The sequence below is a fragment of the Lacerta agilis genome, chromosome 1 (assembly GCF_009819535.1).
Source record: "Lacerta agilis isolate rLacAgi1 chromosome 1, rLacAgi1.pri, whole genome shotgun sequence".
Taxonomy (NCBI): Eukaryota; Metazoa; Chordata; class Lepidosauria; order Squamata; family Lacertidae; genus Lacerta; species Lacerta agilis.
The window spans coordinates 48,613,432-48,637,331 of NC_046312.1; the positions used below are offsets into that span (position 1 = coordinate 48,613,432).

Sequence of the window (23,900 nt, forward strand, 5' to 3'; positions counted from 1 at the left end):
GAAGTTAACATCTCATTACTTTAATCAGGAAACCATAAATGGTCCTTCAAGTCCACAGTCATAAGAAATAGTTTATAAGATAACAGGTTGCAGGGAATGGTCTTCGGCATTTTACAGTACAATCCTAAGCATGTTTCCTCAGAATTAACTTCCACGGAGTTTAATGGGATTTACACGCAAGAAAGTTTACACAGGATTGCAGTCTCAGCCTGGTTTCTAATGGAAAGGAAGAAAGGAGTTGTGCCCAGAGTCTAACTTATCCCTGAGCTGATGCTTAGTGTTGTTTTTCCTTCCCCATATTTGGTGAAGAACAGAGCAGGCAGATCAAACACATAGCAATGTCAGCCAATCACACTGCTTAATGGCTAAGTCATTACAAAAATAAACTTTTAGCCAATCAAAACCCCATCAATTAAAACAAGTACTGTACCACAAACTTCTTTAAAATGTGCTTGTCTGAAAAAGCTACTTTCTAACTAAGTGCAGATCACAGCGAATGTATAAGCCTGTCAGAGACAATCATTTTAGAAACTTTCTACCAGTCCACTGCATCAACATGTGCATTTTTATTTATGACATCCACAGACCCAACAGGGCAGAATGGAAATCGAGTCACCAGAAGAGATCACTTTCAAAGCATAACCATGTCTGTTTCTGAAAATAAGTATTGTAGTTTACCCTGCAAAAGGGAGTGGGGGAAATGACATAACTGTTTGGAACAACATACTTGCAGTGACAAAGGACAAAGCAGCCTATATGGCTACTTTACAAAGTGAAAGCATCCACATACATTTTTTTAAATATAGGTTTCCTTTAGAGTAATAAATATTTCTTATTTTATGATAGAGCAGCAACATTTGAGGGGAATAGAGGAAATAACTTTGGACTAAAGACCCCCCCCCCCAAATTAAATAACCCTAGAGAATTAGGATTCCTAATTCATATTTACAACTGCTGACTGTAAACACAGCCTACAAACTCTGGATCTTCTCCAAATGCCACAGACCATGCTTGTGGTCTTGGGGAAGCAATATATTGACACACACCGTATTGGCAGGTAATATACAAAAAACAATTCTTTTAGTGTCTGTGGCTTACTTTGAAACTGCACTAGGCAATCAGGTCAGGCCCCTCAATTCTTGTTTCCACACACAGATGTGCAACATTGTGTTTGCTATGTTTAGGGCACCACTGGTGAAAAACGGCCCCTTGCCCTTATGTTTTAGCTGCACTTGCTGAAGGCAAGCCGGTGTTTGAACCACACTAGCAGAATCTACAGTGCTCACAAGACAGTTACATTTAGTCAGAGTTATTTCTGCTTGGTGTTACTGCAGATGCAGGGGAAAAGACTGTCCCCTGGAAACCAGATTGTAGAGCCCTGTTGAGGGAGGAAGAAGCATCAGTTTCTCTCAACACATGAGAAAAGGGAAGAAGAACGGGCCTTGATCTTGTTTCCTAATGCACTGTATTCAATACGAACCTCACACTGGTAGGAAAGCAAGTCACACCATTCCCAAGGACTAGTTCAAAGAGATACAGAACACTGTTTCTGCACCTGACAGAGCATAGCAATAGTGCCTACGAAATTGGGGGATGGGGAGAGAACAAGACACTAAGGGAAGAAAGGCAGAATGCATGGGCTTCCTTTTCCAGGGTGTCTAAAAAGTTCAATGCTGCTGTAGAATAAGCTGTTTTACTGTAAGGTCTCTACAAAGGCATCAAATTCTTTGACATTTTTCTCATGGACAGCCAGTTTATCTGGTAGAGAATCCTGTGAAGACAAAGAAAAATTATCAGCAGCTACATTAGCCAGTTCTTTTTTCTTTAACTTAATACATAGTAGGTGTGGGGCCCTCCAGATGTTGTTGAACTCCAACTCCCATCAGCACCAGCCAACATGGTCAATGGTAAGGAATGATGGGCATGGTAGTCCAAGAGCATTTGAGGGACCACAGGGCTCCTCACCCCTGAGACACAGGAATAAAAGAGGTAGTTCAAAAAACATAAAACTGAAGAGCAGAGTAAGGCATAATAATAATAATAATAATAATAATAATAATAATAATAATAATAATTTGATTCAATAGATTAAGCACAACATTACTATCAAACTATGAAATGCTCTCAAGATCTCCCAACCTGTATGCACAGCTACCCTGGAAAGGAGAAAATGCTGTAAACAGCATCTATCCAAGTCCATGGCTTGTGTGTGAAGGTGCATGAGAATGTAGCCTCTGAAATTTGCTGGAACAGCTTTAGCACAATTACGCTTGTCAGCCTGCTGCTAACAGATGGCAACTTGCAGGGATTGTCTTTAAAAACCTTTTGTACATTTTACAGGGTTTCAGAGGCAAAAACAAACATATCATTAACCATACAGAGCATATGATCTATAATAAAGCAGAGAAAACAAAAGGGAGGGAGAGAAGAGTGAGCAAATGCAGTCAGACCTGCTCGGCTACAGTTGGGAATGAAGACTGAAGAATTAAGACAAACACCTCATGGAAAAGATATGCTCAAGGGCTAGGGGGAGCACTGTGTTTAAGGAAACAGTTCTGCACATAGGAGAAAATATGAAGTTGTGACTGAGTGCAGGATACTGTCTGAGGGAGCTAAGGATGGTACAATTCTGAGGATGTAGGGAAGCAGGAAAATGAGAACCAGTGTCAGAAAACACCTGGGATGGTCTTGTAACAACATATTCATGTGGCACTTCAAAATGTTACTTCTTCATATACTGCGCTTTATCTCAGGGAACCCTACAAAAACTCTGTAAGGCATGTCAAAATGATTATTCCAATACATTGTGTGGGTGGGTCACTGGGGTGGTCTAAGGTGATGAGAAAGTGGCCTGCCTAAGGCCATGTATTTTTATAGCACTTACAAAAAAAGATTTGAACTTGGCACTTTGGCACTTTTGAGTTCACAGCACAGTTATCTAACACATCAAATAAGGCATATTCAGTTTATGTATGGCAGGGAGCAATGTCCCTCAAACTGAAATCCTATTTTTGCATACCAGATCTTCTGCCATGGACTGAGCCCCAATGTCAATGGAGAGGCTGCTGAGCTGAGGAGGATTCTGAAATTCACGGTAGAATGTTCCAAGGTCTATTGGGAGGATGTCATCCTTAGAAAATGCCGGTTTCTAGAATTAAATGAACAAATATCAGTCAGCTGTACATCGATAACACATCAGTGCTCTGTTCAATCATCATCTGATAATGTATTTAGCCACTATCAATGAAATACATTTCATTGTTTCATCCAACAACAGCACAATGTACAGCATATAGTAGAACATGTTTTTCATCTTTCTCCTACCAAAACTGGTCATCTGGCTATTCTCTGGACTGCAGGTGAACCTTTAGTGTGTGGTGTTATATTGCTTTTACTATTTTTGTTAGGAGCCGCCCAGAGTGGCTGGGGCAACCCAGTCAAATGGGAGGCATATAAATAATAAATTGTTATTATTATAACCTGTGTTGTAGACCATCTTCTTAGATACTGCTCTTTGCTCATGTCCCCCTATAATCTGAGTGATGTAGAGAATCTGCTGGGATTGATTTGGGGTGACAGTCTGTGAAAAGGGCCACCTTTGGACAGAAGTCTGCGTCAAATAGCCTTTGAGTTCTAGTCCTATGAGTAAAACTCATCATAGGTTCTTAAGAATAAAAGTTTCAGGTCTCTCAAAAGGGTCCAGTATGCTGGAATTCCTGCAAGCTCAGTCTCTCAATATTTTGGGAAGCCTATTAGTACACTTCTGCTTTTTAATGAAATAATATTCAGAGCTATTTGCCCCATATTGGTTCTGTGAAGATGCTTTTCCCCAAGGAATTTCATATATTTTAGCATTTCAGTTCTGCTTCAGACATTGAGGCGAAGGTTGCATGTGTATATAAAGGGCTGCATCAACTTACAAAATCAACCATAACAAAATCGTCATGGATGTTCCCATTGCTGCTGCCACTGGAGCCCACTGAGTGTAGGCTGCCCTGGAGGGGAGACTCTATTTCTGGGGAGTCAGGAGGATTCACCTGTTGAAGAGATCCAAGTGTCAGACCAACATATCCAAACACTGGAATGAGGGAGTTAAATGGATGCTAAAAGTTAAGTTTTTCAGTCAGAAAACACAAGCATGCTAATGGCTGGGTTAGGAAATTCAGACCTACTCAAATCTGAGAAGGCAGGACTGAGCAAGACTGGCATTTCTTACCATTGGGTCATTATCTTCTGGCTCAATGTTCTTGGGAGCAAACATAGCAAACGGAATGTCCAAACTGGCCATGGTCACCTAGAAAGGATCAAAAGACAGAATCCCAAATGTCTCAGTCAAATGCCGCTCCTCTTACCTAGCATGCAACATAGCACTGTGAATCTTCAAAATATGATCAACTAATGTTCAAAGAAGAAAGAAATAGAAAGGCTGCTGTTGTTTTCGGCCTCCTGTGTCAAGGGAGAGGATATTCCTTGTGTTTTTTTCTTTCCTAAAGAACAGCACATCATAGAACTTCAGAGTTGGAAAAGACCTTGTCCAACCCCTTGCTCAATGCAAAACATGCAACCACCATATTTCTGACATAAAGTCTCCAAGAGCAATGAACTTATATTACCTGGTTGATAGGTTTATTGACAAAGGCTCCCACCTTCCGCACAAATATTGTCTCCCAGAGATCATGTGGGGACCCACTCTTTCCTTCACTGCTGTTCGATACAGTTTCTGTGTCCTCACTGAGAGAGAAGAGAGAAGGGGTATAATTGATTTCCTCTTGTTTTTCTTGCTCTGCACGAGCTCTGGAATGAAGCACTGGTACATGAGAGTATATTATTTGTTTACCCATATGTTGTACTGCAGGTACAAAAGGCAGTATTCTACACACAAAGGACAATGCATAATGTGTAAAAAATATCAGCAAAGTTCATGGTGAATCAAAGTTATCTCAGTAGTCATTCCAAATAAAACTGAAAAGGCCCTCTCCTGGGTACCCACTTGCTGTATTTCAGATAGTGGTGAAGGTGGTGACCCCAAAGGAAGGTCTCCAAAGTGGAGTAGAAATCCTGGACAGACTCACTTGCAGGGTGTGTGTGTCTTAAGATATTGTGGTCCCAAGGTATTAAATATCAAAGCCAACACTTTGAATTAAGCCTGAGAACAAACTGGTAACCAGTGAAGTTGGTGGAGGATTTGTGAAATACAATTTGAACAGAACCCTCCCAGCCACATTCTGGATAAAAGACTACAAAACTGTTCCCATAGAATATTTCACTACTCTTTTCTCTTTCTTTGTGCGAAACAGAATTTTCCTTAATGGATTTTGTTTTCTTAATATTTTCATGGGTATTTCCCCACTTCAAGTTGTGATTTGTATGTTGAATTAATATCCACACCATAAATGTCTTCAAAAGGCAATGTCATTCCAGGCCTTTAGAGCCTCCTGATCATATCCCTCATGGATGCAGGTACAGGTGTGGAGAGGGAGATTACAGCCATATGAACAGGGGCGCTACCCAGAGATTATGGAATACACGTGAACAGGCCCTAGACCAAATAGTGCCCCCTACATCTGTTCAGCTTTTGAAAGCCCCATTTTATATTGCATTTGTATCCCATTGCATGTCTTTGAGGTGCAGTTTGCATGGATGATTTATTCCTGTCAAATATGGTGATTAATTGGCACATGTGTCAATCTGTATATATTGATATTACACATAAACATAAAAAACACTAAATTGGCATCTTCTAAGCTTGTGGGAGCTTCCTAATATTAATTGAAATGTACTAACATCAAGAAATTGAACAGCAGCTCTGGCTGGACCAGTATTAAATAGTGTTACAGCTTTACAAGTGAAGATGAACTGTTTGCATGTTTATTTAAGTTTATTTAAGGGGGCAGACAGTGGGCAAATTGAGACTAGCATCCCAGGCGCTTGTCTAAATTACATCCCCAGGAAAAATAGAAATGTTAAGTTTGCAAAAGCTACCAGTATTAAACTGCAAATGTCAGTGTTGGTACTGTCCTCAACTCTAAAGGGCAAGGTTTGTGCTTAACCATAACAGAAGCTCTGCAGGAGTTGGTGTTTGAGGTATTCTTGTTAGAAGCTACAACTATGCTTTAGTACCTGCAGTCAGTCATTTTACAGAAATGAAACCACAACCACTTTATTATTACTAATGAAGAGTCTAGTATTGGAACTAATGAAATGTCACAAGGTGGAAATAGTGGAATTAAAAGTAGCTGGATCAGACAGATGTAGATCTTACCAAGAGTGCAGCTCCAGTTCTTACATTTTTAGCTGCTACTGAAATCTGTAAAGTTTCCAAGGTCCAAAACAACACTGAACTTTAGGTGCTGATCCATCAAGAATAGTGAAAGTTACTGTAATTACTGATGGATGTTGTTAAGTAACTGAACTAAATAATGTTGATTTTATGTGTGTAGATGCATTTTACTATGAAAACGTTCCATCAAACAGCTGTTGGATTTGGAAAATTACTGTCCTATCTTCCTACAGGTCTGTAGTTACTGCAAATGTAGGAGAACCCTACTTACACATGCTGTCTCTGCACTTTCACTTTGGGGTGAAAGAAAGGGAGGAAAAGAATCTGGATTAGGGAAAGTTAAAATCCTCTAATGATCTTCCTAACTGCCTCTTTCCAAAATTATTGATCAATGTAAGAAAGCTGCAAATGAATTATTTTTAAAACCTGTAGTAAGACTATGAATCACAATCAAGAGATGGAAAACTTACCTGCTAGTTGGAGTAACTGCAGAGTAGTGGCCCCCATCCAAAGGGGTGCATGTTGCCATTCTCTCATGATCAGCCTGGGAGCCATGAACTGGTTGGCTAGGAATCAAGGGCACTCCTCCATCCTTCCCTGGAACAATCAACTGGAGGAGAAAGGGATAAGCAAATTAGATATTTTAGAATTAATTAAAAGAAGCTCCAGGCTCTTTTATTTTCAAGTGTATGGTTGCCTGACTCTCAATGATAGGTAGCTGACAGCTGGGTTACATGTTATACTCACGATAAGAGAAACAGCCTGGTTCTGCCTGAAGGCTTCCTACCAACAGGTAAAGAGAGCTAGAAAGGATCTCAGTCACTTACAATGAAGTTAAGACAGGGAGCACCAGAAGAAATTATCAACTAAGGAGATTGATAACCAGACATGACAAAGAAATCTGGGCACTGGCCCCACATTCCCAGAATTTGACTATGATATCTTCCAGTTTTCTTTGCTTTATGGCAGAAAGCCTTCAAATTTCTTAACAGGCAAAGCAAGGCTGCTTAGCTCTCTCTGACTGTACCATACAAGTAAAAGAATGGGGGTAAGAATGGATAGAGAAATGTGTCAACAGTTAAGGAACAGTGTTAGCTATGAGACATATAAAATGGTCTCAAACCTCTAAGAATACCTGGTGAGGATGTGCAGCACTCAAGCCGCCAGCAAAGACTACTGGGTAGGCCAGGTCAGCTGATCCAACTCCCAGGGCTGCAGGCTGATAAGAAAGACGAGAGCTGGAGAGCTAAGAAATGAGAGGGGGAAAGGGAAAGGGAGAGAAAGGGAAAACCCCACACAGTCTGAATAATTTTCAGAATTACTGGAAAAGGCCAGGAAAAGAAATCAGATTTGCAGAATAAAATACTAGGATGGAACTGAGGTAGTCTGAGACACATGCACACACAAAACCAAACTAAACCAAACCAATCCTAGACATCTTTACTTAAAAGAAAAAGTTGCCACCGATTTCAATGGAACTTATTTTTAAGTTGTGTTTAGGATTACCAGGGACCACTCTCAAGCCTGGATTTTGCATAAAAATGATGCACAACACCTACAAATGATGGAGATGGCATTCATATAGGACTGAAAGGATAGTATGAAGTATGTTGACCAATAACATGCTGGACACGAGAGCAATTACTTAAAAGCTGTGTTTATTATTTGTTTTCTATGAGGTGTTTTTTTTAATGACTGTTCTGTGTTTTATTGAAATGTTTTATATATTATTGTTATATGCTACTTCAACTTCCTATTGATTTTCACTGCCTTTATTAAATAAACGCTACAGAAGAAGCCTGGAAAACCTTTGCTCTGACAGCAGACTCACTGTGGATATAGGTTCATTGTCAAACAAATCATGTGACCAACTGCATGCCTCTTTTACTCCCACACCAAGAAGGGCAAAGCCTGAACATTAAGCCTCACATTCTGTAACTCAGTTATAGAGGCAAAAGTTTCCAGAGCAGGCATTTTATAGTCCTCAATGTGAAAGTCTACCTCACAGCCAAAACCTTCCTCTGCTTAATATTTTAAAAATCTTCAAATTGTATATATAACCTAATAAAACAATATCATTAAAACAAGAATACTACATCAAACCATTAAAAGAACAGTTGTATAAAAGCATATAAAACAAATAAAAATAGGATTTTAGGAAATTCAAACAAATAAAAACAGGACTGTTTTCAAAACTACTCAGGTAACATTAAAAGAATAGAATCTATTCATATCACACTCCCAAAGCACAGTCTGGTACAGCTACAGAAATACATTGGACGACAAAATATTAAATTCCTCATTGGGCTATCAGAAAGCTCTGGAAAAGAAACAGAAGAAATGCCTATGTGGCATACTGGGCTCACAGTAATTAATTAATGTGCTCCAAAAGCCTATGTCTAAGGCCAACTGCAAAGAAATTAATCCACTAGAATATAATTGACTCCTGAGGTACAACAAACTGCTTCAGCCCTTTATAATGGTGACAATAAACTTAATTTCTTCAGAGGTGAAAAATACTGTTTATTTCCTGTCCCCTGGTCAACTCAAGAAAACATACAGCAATTTCCAGAAAACTGTATTCCACGAAGCGATCAGTATTCTATGATTGCTCTATACAGTCTAAACTACATATTTTCATTGCTTCTTTGCAAATTTCCTGTTCAGCAATAAAGACAATAAATTTAATAACTTCAGAGATGTTTGATTAATTTTCTTTTCTAAAAGGTAGTCAGTAACTGAACAGATTTTGCAAACCTCTAAGCACATTAAACTCAAATGCATGATTCATTTTAGGCTAACAAGCCTAAAAAGCCAAATCTAAGGAAAATGATTTACTAGTTAATGAAAAAACACTTTTGTCATGCACCTTTATTTTAAAGGTGTTGTCAGACCAAACCTATTTTTTTCTACTATGAACTCACTTGATGTGAAAAGGTCAGCCCCATCAAAGGGCCCTTCAATGTATCCGTCACAACAGGAGGAGGGGTCTGAAAATGTGCTTTAGTGACAGTAAATACACACTGAACAGACGCACAAAAGAAAACACAAAAGAAAAGAAAGAAAGAGACTTCAGAAAGAAAAACTGAAAAGAGTTGGATGAACTGAATGTTGGTGAGGACTGTGGGTTCAGCTATGAGAAGCTTTCATACACGTCAAAGAGTTGTAGAATTGCAGGGGAGCTGCATGCTTTATAAAGGGGTTAAAATGTCAGGAAACTGTTATCCGCTTTTAAAAAAAGTGTTCCTAGTTGTAGTCTTTATCAATGAATTCACTGCTGGTCATATATAACCAACAGCCTGAAACTCTCTTCTAAGTCAGATGTATTAGGACTTTTATTGATCATCCTAACAACTAGGCTTGAATAGCTGTTGGTGACAAGTGAGCAAAGGGGGAGCTATATAAAGTGGAGATCACTCTAAGTCAGGGGTCAGCAAACTTACCCGGCTCAGGCAGGTTCCTCCGGTGCCAATCTCACGGCGGGCCAGAAGGCGGGGGAGCGCGCGCCCATATGTGCGTGCACTTGTTTTTACCGGTGCACTTCCGGGTCGGCATGGTGCCAGAAATAGCTTGTACGCATGCGCAAGCATGATTTCCGGCACATTTTCGGGTCTGTGGAGGCCCGTGTGCATGCGCACAAGCTATTTCCGGTGCACTTCTGGGTCGGTGGAGCACCGGAAATAGCTTGTGCGCATGCACACGGGCCTCCGCAGACCCGAAAATGCGCCAGAAATTACGCTTGTGCATGGGCACAAGCTATTTCCGTCGCCGCACCGACCTGGAGATGGGCATCTGCACTGCGCCGGTAAGAGCGGGTGGCGGGGGTTGTTGCAGACCGGATAATTGGCTGGCACAGGCCGTATCCGGCCCACGGGCTTTAGTTTGGGGACCCCTGCTCTAAGTTCTCATGCATCTCAGTGATCAAAGCAATCTCCAGTTGCACTAGGCTTGATACAAACAGTAAGACAATAGGCTTTGTCAAACACTGGTGTGGTGTTTTTTTTAAGACACCTCACCCTGTTACAGAGCAGCTGAACACAAACCCTAACAAGAACAGAGAAAAAGCCTTGAGCTGCAAATTCATCAGCTGTGCTGGCTGCCAGAAAGTCAGAAGCCATGTGTCGTCAAACTAGTGTTCGATTGAGACAACTGAAGTAACAGATTCAGAACCCTTTACTTGTTTCTTCTGTGATATTTGACTGGGCAACCAGGAGAGCCCCTAAGCATAAGGCAAAAATCTTTAGAGTGCCCCAAAACATACATAAATTGGAACTGGACACTTTGATCCAGGAAAACAGAGGTGAAGCAGAAGGCTTTGTCCAACCCACAGCTGCCTGTAGAGCATGCCCTCATCCTCTAGCCTGAAGTTAAGATATGATCCTCAGCACTTTCCTAGGATTGTGTGCATCACAAGTGTTGCATGCCTTCTCCTTCCCCAACAGCATCTGTTTGCATTTCCAGAATAGAAGCTATGTAATTAGAAACTCATTTCCACACCAGGGTTGCCCTAGTGAAGGAGATTCAAAAACTAAACCTATACCAACTGCACAGCTCCAAATGCTCTTTGCCAGTCTTTTAAATCTATTAAATACATCGGCCTGAGTATGCAAGGTTTTAAAAGGAACAGAGAAGAGAAAAGTGACCCATCTTTAAGTATTTTACAATTGCCAGGTATAGAGAATGGTTTTTAAATTGCAGCAGGATGGAAACAGGTGAAAACTATGCAATCAACAGGTTGTCAGCAAGATTGATTCAGAACTTAAAACTGTAATCTGTGCAATCAAGTGTGACCAATACCGCATTGTTTTATCTATAAAGAGACAGAATTTTTGTACTAGTGAAATGTATGCACAATGAAACTTACCGGTATCATTAGGCACACATGTAGTACACTATCATTTAGTTTTCAGTAGCCTTCATTTTTGTATTTGTCTAACAATCTGTAATATTCAATTTCTTAAAATGTTAACTAAAACTACAAGTGTCTGTTAACTAAAATATGCCTTGTTGCCAAACATGACAGCTAGCTGCCTCTCTGAAAGAGGCATGCTGGAAAACATACAATGGTCTCTGAAAAATTGTTTACCTGTGATGGTGGAGAAGTAGAAAAAGAGGTTGTGCAGGCTTCTTGAGAATCTTCCACTGATGGGTATGCATTTTCCTCACCAGCTGTTCTGTAACAGAAGGATGAGATAAACTTCAAAATGGGAATGTTCAATAAAATGCAAGATTTAAAGTACATACGGAGACAGACATTGTAGACAGACCCAGAACATCTGAGTGGAGTTGAAAGGAGAATTATGAAGGAGCTCTAACTCTTTCCTTATCAGGGCTTAAATAAATGCTACTAGAGTGGATTAAGTCTGTTTGGATTTTGTTTATCCAGGAGAAGTATGAAACATTATTCTCGTATCTGCCTTCTAGTTTTTGTTAGGAAGACTCTTTCTGATAAATGTTGCCTATGCTACCAGCTGTAGGGATGTACAAAATGTAGCTTCAAAGCCAGTTTAAAGCACCTTATCGTTGCTTTTGGTCTGACTGCAAAGGAAATGTTTATAAAATAAAATCTTTTACTAAAACAACCTTTTGATTTGGATGACCACCTGTCATGTATGCTTCAGTTGAGATTTCTGCACTGCAGAGGGTTGGACTAGAGGACCCTTCAAACTCAAATTCTATGCTTCTTTGTCAAAATATTATACATTGCAATGGGTTGGGCTCTAGGCTTCCCATAAGTGAAATTCCACTCACAAGATGCTTCCACTGGATAAGGAGGGGGTAGTTATTCACCAGTTCCTAGTTTCACTGCTCCTGAGGGTTGCAAAAAGTGAGGGAGATGGCATACCTCCTGTCCCTCTTCCTCCAGCAGAAGCATCTGCTGGTAAACATTCCCTTTCACAAATTAAAGTAGACCCAGTATTTGAAAACTATATTAAATAAATGAATGCTTTTGAATGCTGACACTTGAGTGTACAAACACTAAAATCGATGCCTGCAATGCATTCTGTTAGCTTTCTTCTGCAACTCATTTCACTTAGTTTTCACTCTGCATAGTATTTTTTCTGATTATATACTAATGATGCAAATGAGAATTCATGTGAACCACTGTCTACGTGAACTGGAGAAAGTTTGAAAGTCTAAGAACCCTCTAGACCATATGCCATTCACCCACTTCTTATAGAATAGAAAATGCAGGGGTTTCCATTCCATGTAAGGACTTTTTCTTTTCTCCACCCAGCAGTGCATGATGTAGAGGCTCTGTATTTGGGAAGAACTGCCTTCACCTATGATCTGTGATTTGTATTTCCTCACCTGTAATTGCAGGGATGCATGGGTGAGGAGCTGGGGTAGGGACGGTCCACAAAGTGATCAATGATAATCCCCATGATAGGTGGGGTCCTCTCAAACTGCCTGCAATGCAACAAGCAAATGGTGTTATTCATAAGACTGTGTTCTCTTCTCTGCTACAACCCCAATTCTGACAGCTAGACTGGTCTTCTGCATCTGTTAATGGGAAACAGAGCATCCCCACAATTCAACCCTGCAACTCCACACATGAACAAGGAATTTGGTGTTCAGGAGCATGACTCAGGGCTACCAAACAATATCACTCCACAAAATCTGAGAAGCCCAGGATTTTGGGCTTCAGAAGTGGAAAGAGTCCAGGAAAATGTGGCTTAGTTTCACTCTCATGCTCTCACCTGGTAGACATGAAAGCTAGGTTGATTCTGTAGGCACAGGACAAAGTGATGGTGCCTAATGGAGTACCCACTGTCCCAACACGGACGGTCTGAAATCCTATGGAAGTAGGAGAAAAATTATCAATAATAATAATAATAATAATAATAATTTTATAGTCAGCAATAAAGATCAAGATTGATTTGCCATTTCTCTGTTCCTGAATGACAGTTTATGTCATCATGCTAGCAACAAAGGGATAACAATATGCTCTTCTGCCATATCCCTTACTGAAGCCATACCTCTTCCTAATAAATCTCTCAGCACCTTTTTTTTTAAAAAAAAGTTATTTTACTAATTGTGCTATTCCATGTAGGGACTGATGCACGTGTCGTTAATAAACATTATATTGCTATCATTGACCTCCAGTAAGGGAGTCTCCTAATTTCCCCTATATCCAAAATCATTCATTTTCCTCTTATGTTTTCCCTGACTGTTATGTTACTGGTATATAGTAGTTATTTTTTTAAGTCTTCAGCTAGTTTGTTCATTGCCAAACCATACCTTCTCCCAAGCCACTCAGCTGAACTTCTCCGAAGTATATCCTGAGAGAGAGAGAGAGAGGGCACATTAAATATTGTCTACTAGGTAGTATAAAGTCAGGTGCACTAAGTGTTTTATCATTGAGTTGGGTCTTCTGATTTAGATTAAGATTCTTTATCCATACAATATTTGAGTATTATTGCCTTTTACTCCTGAGAAATTGGGACTGAAAGACAGCAGTTTGCCAAATGCCACCATCCAATAAATTCATGGCTGAGCTGGAAATCTGAACCCACAGCTGATATGCTATTCACTGGTCAGCAGATGAACCAGAAATACCATTGAAGACCTAATTCAGGATCTTGCCTTTTCTATTTAAAAAGGGTCCCCCCTCACCTGCCAAACATTTAGCAGTCCGAAAACTTTCTACCAGATATGTTCTAAGACAAAGATGGGAGAAAAAAAGTTTTTTTTTAAACTAAGGATCCTTTTAAAGGAAACAACTGAGGAAGCAAGTTGGCTTTTAAGGGGAAAGATACTCTAAGAATATGGAGAAGCTAAAGAAAAATAATGAAGAGTTGATCAAGAATTGCAAAACACCATAGGAAAAAATGAGTGGAAAAAGTGCGTAAGAGCCAATAGTTCTATTGTTTCTATTTCAATATTTATTACCTGTACAATATTACATATTCATGACCTTGTTTCCTAGACAGTCTGTAGGCGGGAGTCACCCTTGTTATAGCAAGTAAAGACTTCAGTAATAGAGACAGTCTGTTGTACACAGTGTAGGAAACTTTGATTTCTTTATCACACCTAAAAAGCACACAGAAAGAGTTAGTCCAATATTCTCAATGAAGTGACACAAAGTATACTAATACAAGCTAGAGGCAGTGAAATTTGCGGTCTACTTTAGATTTAGCCATGTAAAATAGAAGCAATTACAATTACAACCTGCCCTTAGAAACACAATCTATTCATATACCTTACGCAATTTGTTCCCAAAGAATATTTATCTAATTGCAAAAAAGTATTTGCAGAAGTTACAAATGATATTGTACTAGAATTAATTACTCTAAGTTTGTGAGCATTTTGTAGCTTATTTTCTTATATAGCTTGTAGATACCTATACAGGTATATCTTGCATAATTCTTATTTGTAATCAATTGGAAATCCTTGTACTTCAGCACCTAGCCAAAAATATACACATGACTTTAAATACTGAGCAGGTATGTTCTGTGAAAAGACACCTGAATTTCTCAGTTAACAGATACCAAGAGTTCTCTCTTACTTGAATGATAAATGTGATAAAACCATAAGTCCCTTTGCAATTTTTCTAGTCTAGGAGATAAGTAAAAGCTATGAAGCAGCAGATGCTTGTGGCTAATTATGTTTGGCTGATGCAGAATTAAAAAAAAATCAGAACTAAACTGCTGACTCACTGTATATAATTTAACTCCAGTGTCTTCTACAACACTGTTAAATCAAAACAGGCCATTTAAGCCATGGGACCATAGGAGGATTTATTTTAGAGCTTTCTGCCATCTAATAATATCTGCCCTTTTAGATCCAGGGTGAATTGATTTAAATCAGTCATTTAAAATCACCAACAACCAAAACAACCTAATTTAATTCAACTTTCCTATTTTGTAATTCATGCATTTCCTAAACCCGAGTGCACACGAAGTGGTTGCTATTACCATTTAACCATACTGGCTTGCAACTATAGTCACTGAAGATAATCCAACCCCCCACATGGTTTTGGCTCTACCCTGTTATATCTGCTTCAAGACAAGTGGGGAAACTGAACATGACTAAGAACATAAGAAAAGGCCTGCTGGATCAGACCAAATGACTATTTAGTTGAGCATTCTGTTTCCCACAGTGGCCAACCAAATGCATATGGGAAGCCCACAAACAGAACATGAGTGCAACAGCCCTCTCCCATTGTTGTTTCCCAGCAACTAGTATTTAGATGAAGTCCTGTGCCCTTATGCACTCAGTCAGCCAAGAAATATCTGCTTATTGGACAAGAATCCGCAACACAAACTTACTTTTCATTCATTTCCAAACACCAAATTTCCAACTCCATGGAATCCCCCTGCAGTGGAAAAAGGAATGTTTAAATAACATATTTGCGAGATGCTCAATGAATGGGAAAAACCTGCAAAATAAGTTTATCATCAAATGAATAATCATTTTAGATCTTATTGTGGTCCCTTTTGAATTTAAATGGAGACACCAAATTCAACATACTACATATAATAATGAATTTGTAGTTATGGTTTGCTCCTTCTGATTCATAAGATTAAAGGGGCACCTTTCCCCCCTTGTGCACTCAGCTTCCTTTTGACTTCAAATGACAAATATACCTACACCTACAATGAATATGAATGGCCTCAACAGTTTGCCCCCCCCCCCCCCGCTTATGGTGGGCTGCTTGTTTGTTGAAAGCAGTTTGCTTGTTGAAAGCTCAACCCTATATGTGGTAACCATCATACAGTACATTTTTTATTTTCCTAATGATGATTATTTTAAAAACAGATATTTAGGCTGAAAAACTATTTTGGATAGTTGGAAAACTTTCTGATATCATGGGTACCTCTATAAAGAATGTGACAACAACATAGTAATTGCAGTTTATGACCCAGGGTGGCTCTTTTTATGTATAGACTCTCCTTAACAGTGTCAATAGTGGTGTGCTAAAAAACGCTTGCAATAGATATCATGTGCATAGTATGAAGACATTGTTGACATGAGCCTTAAAGCATAAAGATGGCAGAAGTGTAGTTTTGCTTAGGCTTTACCTCAGAGGTTTTGAGAGAGATTTCCACACACATTGATCGCCCAACAGCAGGCAGCTGTCCTGCCAAGGCTTTTTTTGCTTCATGGGTAACTTCTGGGATGTCTTTGATTGCCAAGTTGAACTGCAAAATTAAGAGAGTTGATTTTACTTTTGAGGAACTTATTTGAGAAATCTGCCATATGTCACACAACAGGAATGCATTTATTGGAACTTACAACATACTGTATTTACTCAAATGTAACGCACACCTTTTTCTGCCAAATTTCATCACAAAAGTTAGTGTGCGCGTTAGATTTGATGGCGCATTTACATTCACCAGCAAATACTTTTTTGGTTTCCAGGTTTTGAAATTTGAGGTGCACATTAGATTCGTGTAAAGACGGCTACAGGACAAAATATTCTCTGCTGTCATACATTGATGATTACTAATAACAGTCTTGCTTTACTTTACTTTTTTTTTGTAAAGCAGATAATACCATCACAAAAAATTTCCGAACCCTTTCCTTGTTCTCTCAATTAACATTCCTCTCTTGAGAGCTTTTATCAGAGCCACAGATGAAAAGCAATTAAGAGAAATCCACCCAGAATCAGCTGAGGTAGAAACTATTCAGACATATATTATTTGTATACTCAGTACCACAAAATGCCCAAATAGTAGTTTTATGTGGTTAAAAAGAAAAGGAATACTGTTGTAACATTTTTGCAAGGTTCTGTGTCTGCAGTTCTGCTTCAATCTTTTGTTTCCAGTATCTTAACATGCCACAAGTGAGGGAATAATGGGATTGCTATGAGGAATATAGTTTACCCAGTCAGAGCCTGTTGGTGAGGATGATGATCGAGTACAGATTTTTTCACCAAGTCGGGCCTGGACAATCACTTGTACAGTCTGAAAGAGAAAATATGAGATTTGTGACAGTCAAATAGGAGCTTGTCATATTCAAAAGCTGGATGACTATGGGGCTTTGTTTTGTTTTGATACTATAATCTATTTTTAGAAATCCAAATGAAGTCAGAGATCAGCAGAAAATGTTGTTTTAAAAGGTTTTGACATTGCATCATTCAACATTATGGCACAGCAGCATGTGGCACTGCAATAACTACAGGGAGTTTTGGTTTGTCACAGTGCAACAGGAATGTGGATTTTTTTTTTTACTTCTATTCCAAAAAACAAAAAAATTACCTTCAGGGCAAAAAATTTGATGAATTTGTCCAGGTCCTTCCTGTCCTGGGAGCTGAGATCAGTGTCCATTGCATATGGAAATCTAGAATAGAACAGGCATAAATATTCCAATTTGTTACTAACAGGAGAGAGAGCATACTATATTATTTAAACTAATCAAAGTTAATGAACTTCAGGAAACTAATCTTAACCTTGCTGAGATAAATTTGCGTGATTTACATTAATATACTACTAGCTATGAAGAGAATATGCAGAAGTGAAAAGTTTATGTGCATTTTCAGAATCAGCTCAGTTGTTATGGGAACTGGAGCAGGAAAAGATCACATTTCATTTAAGCTGCTGAACTTGCTAGAACTAAGTGCCAAATGAGTTTGGTCATCATATGCATTTAAAGAAACCTTAGCACATTTGTACAAAGCAACAAGAGTCTACACATGGAAGTCATTCTTTCGCATAATAATTGACCTATGATGGCAGTACAGCTGATGATATTCTTATTAAGTCCTCCAATTGTGTTGCTGGAGTGGATATGTGGGCAGAGCTGGCATTTGTCATGTCACAGCCCTATTGTAGCTATGTGCTAAATAAAAATAACAAGTCATACTTCTAAGCAGGTGTGAGTCTGTGAAAGTTCATGCCATAATAAAGATACCACCAGACTCTCCCCACCATCTCAGAATGCTTCAAAGGAACATTCCTTGCAACAATATAATGTTAAAAATGCAATGGAGTCAGCATTGGGCAAAAGTGCAAAGTACATCTGAATAATACTGTCTTGTTCACTAAACAGGTGTGATATTCAATAAACTATTTCATTTCTTGATAAATGAACAATGATACCTACCTAGATATCATGAAACTGTGGCAGATAAAATGCAATGTAGAACAAAAAAGGCCAACAGATTTGACCTAAGCTGTGGTTAGGGAAAAATGCCTGTCTGCTTGCTGAAAATAAAGTTTTATATACAGTGGTACCTTGGGTTACGTACTTAATTGGTTCTGGGTCACTGTACATAACCCGAAAAGTCCGTAACCTGGAAAAAACTGCTTATGCGCATGCGCAGACCGCAAAAGCACTTCTGCGCATGCACGAATGACGCATGCTTCGGGTTGCACTTCCGGGTTAGCGGAGTTCGTAACCCGAAAAGTACGCAACCTGAAGAATACGTAACCCGAGGTACAACTATCAGAATTTGACCAATATATGGATCATGAGCTGGATACAGACTAAGTCGTGCTTGAGAAGACCCACTGAAATCAATGAAATACAAATTGTCCTGTGAATTTGAGTGGATCATGCTAAACATCACACACTATTTTCCTCAGTGATCTACCAATGTTACTGAACACAGCTGGAGCCTGAATTTCAGAATATTTATTTTCAGCCAAGAGGATAACCCAACATTATCTAAAAGGTGAGATTTTTGTACCTATGAGCCGGTCAGGTCAGGGAACTATTGGGTTCTATGCTTCAGAAAGCTGTATTTTTTTGCAACTGACACCCCCATCCCCAACCAATACACACCAATACACACAAACTATAGCACTTATCAAAAATTTCATTAAAAACTTCCATTATATAATGGAAATCTAACAGAAATTCACATATGTGATACCTTCTTTGTGATGGTCTATGTATATTTCAGATATGCTTGCACTTTACTGCATGGTGGTAATTTCCATGGGACCAATCCTACTCTAAACCCCTGTTGCTTTTAGTGCCTCTTTCCTGAGTAACTATAATACACAGCATATCTAAAGCAAAATATTTCTAATAAATAATAATAATAATTTATTATTATTATCATCATCATCATTATTATTAATATAACACCTTTCAGGTGAATCTCACAAAGTGGTTTACAAAAAAAATAAATTAATAAGTGTTAATTAAAACTGTGTAATAAAGCAGCAAAACAAAATACAATGACACTCCCCCCCTAAGCTAAATATCGCCTTCTCTCAGGTCAAAACTGTTCTTTAATAACACTGTGGTGGCAGGTTTCTTTTTACAGGGTAAGGAAACAGCTTTCTTTGCTCTCCATTCTGGCAGACACATTTAAAACAAAGGGTGTTAAGAAATGAGTAACAACCCATATACAGTAATATTTCAATGAGAAGACAGGATGGACAATTATACTGGTTATGTCTCTCAGTACAGTGATTCTAGAACCTTCACAAGGTACTAGAATATCAGAGATACTTCATGATTCTCAGGTTACAGATCATTTGCTTTGAGACAAGCTGTAGCTCAGTAGTAAGGCAATAACTTTGGAAGCACAAAGTTCCAGGTTTAATCACCAGTTAAAAGGACTTGGGTAACAGGAGGCTGTGAAAAACTTTGGTTCAACAACTTTGAAAGATACTGCCAGTCAAAATACCCAATACTGGGCTAGATGCACTCAGTATAAGACAGTTTTGTATTTCACAAGGCTTTCCAATTAACAAAAACATTGCTTTCTCTAGTGCAAACTCATTAAAAGCAGGAAAACATTTTAAAAGATCCCCATAAAAAATTCAAATAAAAGCCAAACACATCTGGGTGACACACAAAGCATTTATGAACCTGCTCCTCCTTTGCCTGTTTACCATGTATTGAGAGTAGGGAGCAGTTGTCTTGGCAACATTTGCAGCACAATCTCCTAAGAGGAACAAGAAACACTAGATAGAGCTCCAACTTAGGGGTTGATTCTTTCAGCAGAAATAATTATCTTTGAATTCAAGTCCAGGCAGATCTAATGTATGCCACCTCACCATTAGTCTTTCTTGGACCCAGAGAACTGAGTGTAATGTTAAAGGTAAGAAATTTCAGCCTGCTCAGTACCTGGAAAGGAGAGTTTGTGAGAATCCACTGTAAGTGACTGGTTTCCTGAATAAATAAATAAAAAAAACAGCTACATGCAATAATAATAATAATAATAAATTTAAAAACAAACTGATTACATAATATTTTGGGCCAGTAAGAATATGTTGCAGTATGGAGTGCTTCTGTATAGTGCTCCAGTCAGCCAAACCTTCCTTCCTTACACTTCTGGCGTCACCCACCTCAGTAAATGTACTCAGTCTTCAATGGGCTGTTTTGACTCCCCTGCCCCAACCTAAAGATTTTTAGTACTTTTGCAAGCTGGGATACCCAGAAGCCTGCTGGTATCTCTCTCTTGTGCATGCATGGTAATGTTTTGGTTACATACACACTGGCACTTGGATAATTGAATTTGCTCTTAGTACAGATTCTATGATAGAAAGCATATGCCTATAAACTTGACAAGCTGGATCTCATTTTGTTCTGGAATGAAAATTAATTCTGTTACATCATGAACATATATTTCTAAATTTGGAGAAAATACTAAAGACCTATGGTTCACTTATCCCCATTTATAATATTTCCTAAAAAAAGTAAGACAGCTTACAAGAATTCCCCATTATGTACCTCCTGAGGGCTGCTTCCAATGTGTCTAGTATAATATGTGTACCTACAACACTGCCCACTATGTGCAAGAACCATGTTATTCTGTTTGATTTGTGTGCTCACTACAGATGTCATCAAAATCCACGGCTGGCTCTGGGGTCCCTCAGTGAATGCAGCATACATGAAAATCAACTAGAGCAGACATAAAATTCTAACACTTTACAAGGAACCCTATTGGCAGATGTAGTACATAGAGGCGTATGCCTAAATTCCTGTAAATGTGAAGCAGCCCTATTTTAGGTTTTGTGGTAGATTTTCTTCTTGATAGGAACCAAACTAAGATTATCAACTTTTTTATTCTTGTTACTACAACAAACTGGAAGGTAGCAAACATTGCTTAGTCCCTAAGTTAATATAAATTCTAGGGGGAAATGTAACTTTAAGGCAAATAAAAACAAGTTTCTAAAATGCCTTTTCTCTTTTATTGAAATACAAAAAAGCCAGTGATTCTGACTAAACTATTTTTTGTTTATGTGACTGGCCTAGTTTTTCATTATGCAATGGGTATTTTAAAGGCCCAGAGCCACATTCCAATGCAGAGTTAGGCACACCAAAACTGAAATACCAAACATATTAACTAGAGAGAAGTTCCCACTCCTAATAGCAGAATTGCACTGTTTTGGTTAAGATTTCAGTGAACTTGAATTTGTGCTGAATTGTGGCCCAAGAGTTTGAAAAGTCTCACATTATTTCAGTCACATTGTTGCCTGAAAGATTTAGAAATATCTCTAGATCAAAAGTCCATGAGGTCAGATCACATGATGAAGACAAAGTATGCAGCATAAAGACTGGCAGCTTGATCCTCAAAGGAACACATGATGTAGAACTGGTTAGTGAAACTAGGTCCTGTGTTGCTGGAATCCTTTGAAGACTGTTGCTTTAAAGCAGCTTAATCAGTTATCAACAGAAGATCTGAAACAACCTCCATCAACAAAACTCCCTTTTGACAAGGTCATAAAATAAGTTACAGATATATTCAAGTTCCCACATCACACATGCTAAGAAATTTAGTGGTGTAGCTGGGTTTAAACCCAAGGTCATGCACGTGCCACGTCATACGTTGATTACATCACATCCAACGAGGTTGTATTTTCAGTACAGTACTCCTTAGGTTCTGAAAGGTTTGTCTAGAAATAAACAGACCTCACAGCCCTATTTTCCTTACTACCCACACAACTCTACACAATCAGACTGTGATCCGCTGCTCTCCCCACCCCTACCTACTCTGTGGGAGCAGACCCATCACCCTACTCCAGCAGAAGCCTAGTCGAAACCCATCAAATTATGTGCATTTGAGGTGCAGGGGGGGAATTACCTGCGGGGAGAAGGCTGAGGTGACGGCTCGGGGTCTCATTCCGGGGACGAGCCCGGAGGCTATCCTAGCCCCTCCTCATGGTCAGACCCAGTGGGCCTCTCCGAAATCCTCGCGGCTGGTTTCGATTCGAAGGGCTGGAAGGTGCCGCCCTCGCCGCCTCCTGTGGCTTCTTTCCTCGGTTTTCAGTTCGTGGAAGAGAGGAGACGTGGCAGCGAACGTCCTTTGCTGGGGCCACCTCTTGAAACCCAATGGGGGCTCGCAGCACCAAGACCCCTCCGGCCCCGCAGACTTGAGGGCCGCCCGCCTCCCTTCTTCCTAGCACACCGTTCGCGCTCGGCTCCGCTGCCCAATTCCCGCGCGGGACAAGGCTTTCCTCAGCCCCGTCTGAAAATATGGGGTGGGGTGCGTAGATTCGTAGCCCAAGCCTGCCGGGAAAACAGCGCCTGCCGGGGAGAAGGGCTGTTGGGACTTTGGCCCCGAGGCAGGTGACCAATATCCGGCCTCCACTCGCCGCTGCCCAGTGCTTGGTCCGGCCCAGGGAAGGGGTTGGGAATGCCCGAGGCTGGCTGGCCCGCGTACGAGTGGAGTCTCCGCTTGCGCCGCCCCTTCGAGGAAGGCTCTGAGAAACCGGCGCCGGCCTTCGAGGAGAAGTCGCTCAGTCTCCCGGCCCTACGAGCCGACCTGCCAGTCGTCGCAGGTTATACATCCAGGATGTCCCTCACGGCCGCGGTCTCCCCCTGCAGCCGCCGCCACGGCCGCCATTGCTGCTGTTTGTTTTCATCCGCTCAGAGCGAGCGGGGAGAGCTGACTCCGCATCCGCCGCGGCACTTTCCACAGAGACGAGGAACCGCCTCCCGCGCTGCTGCCCGTTATCACCGACCCCCCCTCCCCCCCGCAGTGGGCCAACCCGCAGTCGTTAAGTATCGGCGGGAGGCGAGAATAGCCCATCCCGGAGGCTTAAAGGGGTGAAGGGCCGGTCTCGTGAGGAATCTGCGATTGGGAATGAACAGGCCGGGCGTCGTGAGAGGGACTTGGAGCTCCGCCTCGGGATCCGGGTGCTGCGAAGGGACTTCGGGACAGACTCCACTTGCGCTACCGGGATAAATCGGGGGCCCGGCGGAGAGAGAGGTGTGGACGCGTAGCCGCGCCGCGAAACATGCTTATATCCTGCTCTTTCAGTCTTTCTCCAACCCCTGCCAAGCGAAGCCCCTCCCCCGCTTCCGCCCTCCTTGGAAGACCCCCTTGCGCCCCCCAGTCTTCTCCCCGTTTCTCTAGGGAGGAACTTGTAGTCCACCACAGGGCCGGATTTAGGTTTGATGAGGCCCTAAACTACTGAAGATAATGGGACCCTTTATATGTCCAGCTGTCCTTTGTCAACAACAAATTGTGCTGTTTTTTGTGTTGAATATATGCTGTATGGTAATTTATTGACCTAATAGGTATCTAAAACCATTTGCACATAACAAATAGGAACCTACACAGCCCAAAACGCTGTATGTTGGTTTTATTTTATTTGTTTTTTATCTTATATTTTGGAAATGTACGTCCAGTTTTTCCCCCTTTAATTTTTTTGGGGGCCCCCAAGAGAGTGGGGCCCTAAGCTATAGCTTGTTTAGCTTATACGTAAATCCA

General features: G+C 40.3%; 2 protein-coding genes across 14 annotated transcripts in view; one reads left to right on the forward strand and one right to left on the reverse strand.

The window, feature by feature from the left end:
* Positions 1 to 23,122, reverse strand: ATG13 (autophagy related 13). Of its 11 annotated transcripts, none has more exons than XM_033148807.1 (18): positions 22,269 to 23,121; positions 17,485 to 17,566; positions 17,110 to 17,190; positions 16,306 to 16,425; positions 15,553 to 15,599; positions 14,174 to 14,314; positions 13,523 to 13,563; positions 12,982 to 13,078; positions 12,593 to 12,691; positions 11,367 to 11,454; positions 9,205 to 9,303; positions 7,416 to 7,526; positions 6,751 to 6,890; positions 4,614 to 4,731; positions 4,217 to 4,294; positions 3,921 to 4,037; positions 3,020 to 3,148; positions 1 to 1,771 (listed from the first exon to the last, which is right to left on the reverse strand). In XM_033148807.1, the coding sequence occupies exons 2-18, from the start codon at positions 17,551 to 17,553 to the stop codon at positions 1,694 to 1,696; spliced, it is 1,653 nt and encodes a 550-aa protein (XP_033004698.1). In that variant the 5' UTR covers positions 17,554 to 17,566; positions 22,269 to 23,121; the 3' UTR covers positions 1 to 1,693. The 11 variants fall into 11 exon arrangements, with proteins under 11 accessions (XP_033004698.1, XP_033004719.1, XP_033004709.1 ...); XM_033148828.1 differs by having other exon boundaries at positions 7,416 to 7,499; positions 22,269 to 23,120; XM_033148818.1 differs by lacking the exon at positions 22,269 to 23,121 and adding an exon at positions 20,309 to 20,328.
* HARBI1 (harbinger transposase derived 1) overlaps positions 20,137 to 23,900 on the forward strand; it is a 9,509-nt gene continuing 5,745 nt past the window's right edge. The window contains exon 1 of one of the 3 annotated variants that reach the window (XM_033148919.1): positions 20,137 to 20,282. In XM_033148919.1, the coding sequence (XP_033004810.1) occupies positions 20,223 to 20,282 (60 nt within the window). In that variant the 5' untranslated portion in view covers positions 20,137 to 20,222. Of the gene's footprint in view, positions 20,283 to 23,211; positions 23,397 to 23,900 lie in introns of those variants that run through there. The other 2 variants (XM_033148927.1, XM_033148943.1) reach the window with 2 other exon arrangements.

Excerpts from the sequence above, each read along its gene's own strand:
- ATG13 (XM_033148807.1), bottom strand. The coding sequence starts at position 17,553 with ATGGACACTGATCTCAGCTCCCAGGACAGGAAGGACCTGGACAAATTC. Across the intron at positions 15,600-16,305 it reads TCTCTCTCAAAACCTCTGAG|GGGGATTCCATGGAGTTGGA; the intron begins GTAAAGCCTAAG and ends TTTCCACTGCAG. Across the intron at positions 7,527-9,204 it reads GGCTGACCTTTTCACATCAA|CTCTCCAGCTCTCGTCTTTC; the intron begins GTGAGTTCATAG and ends CTCATTTCTTAG.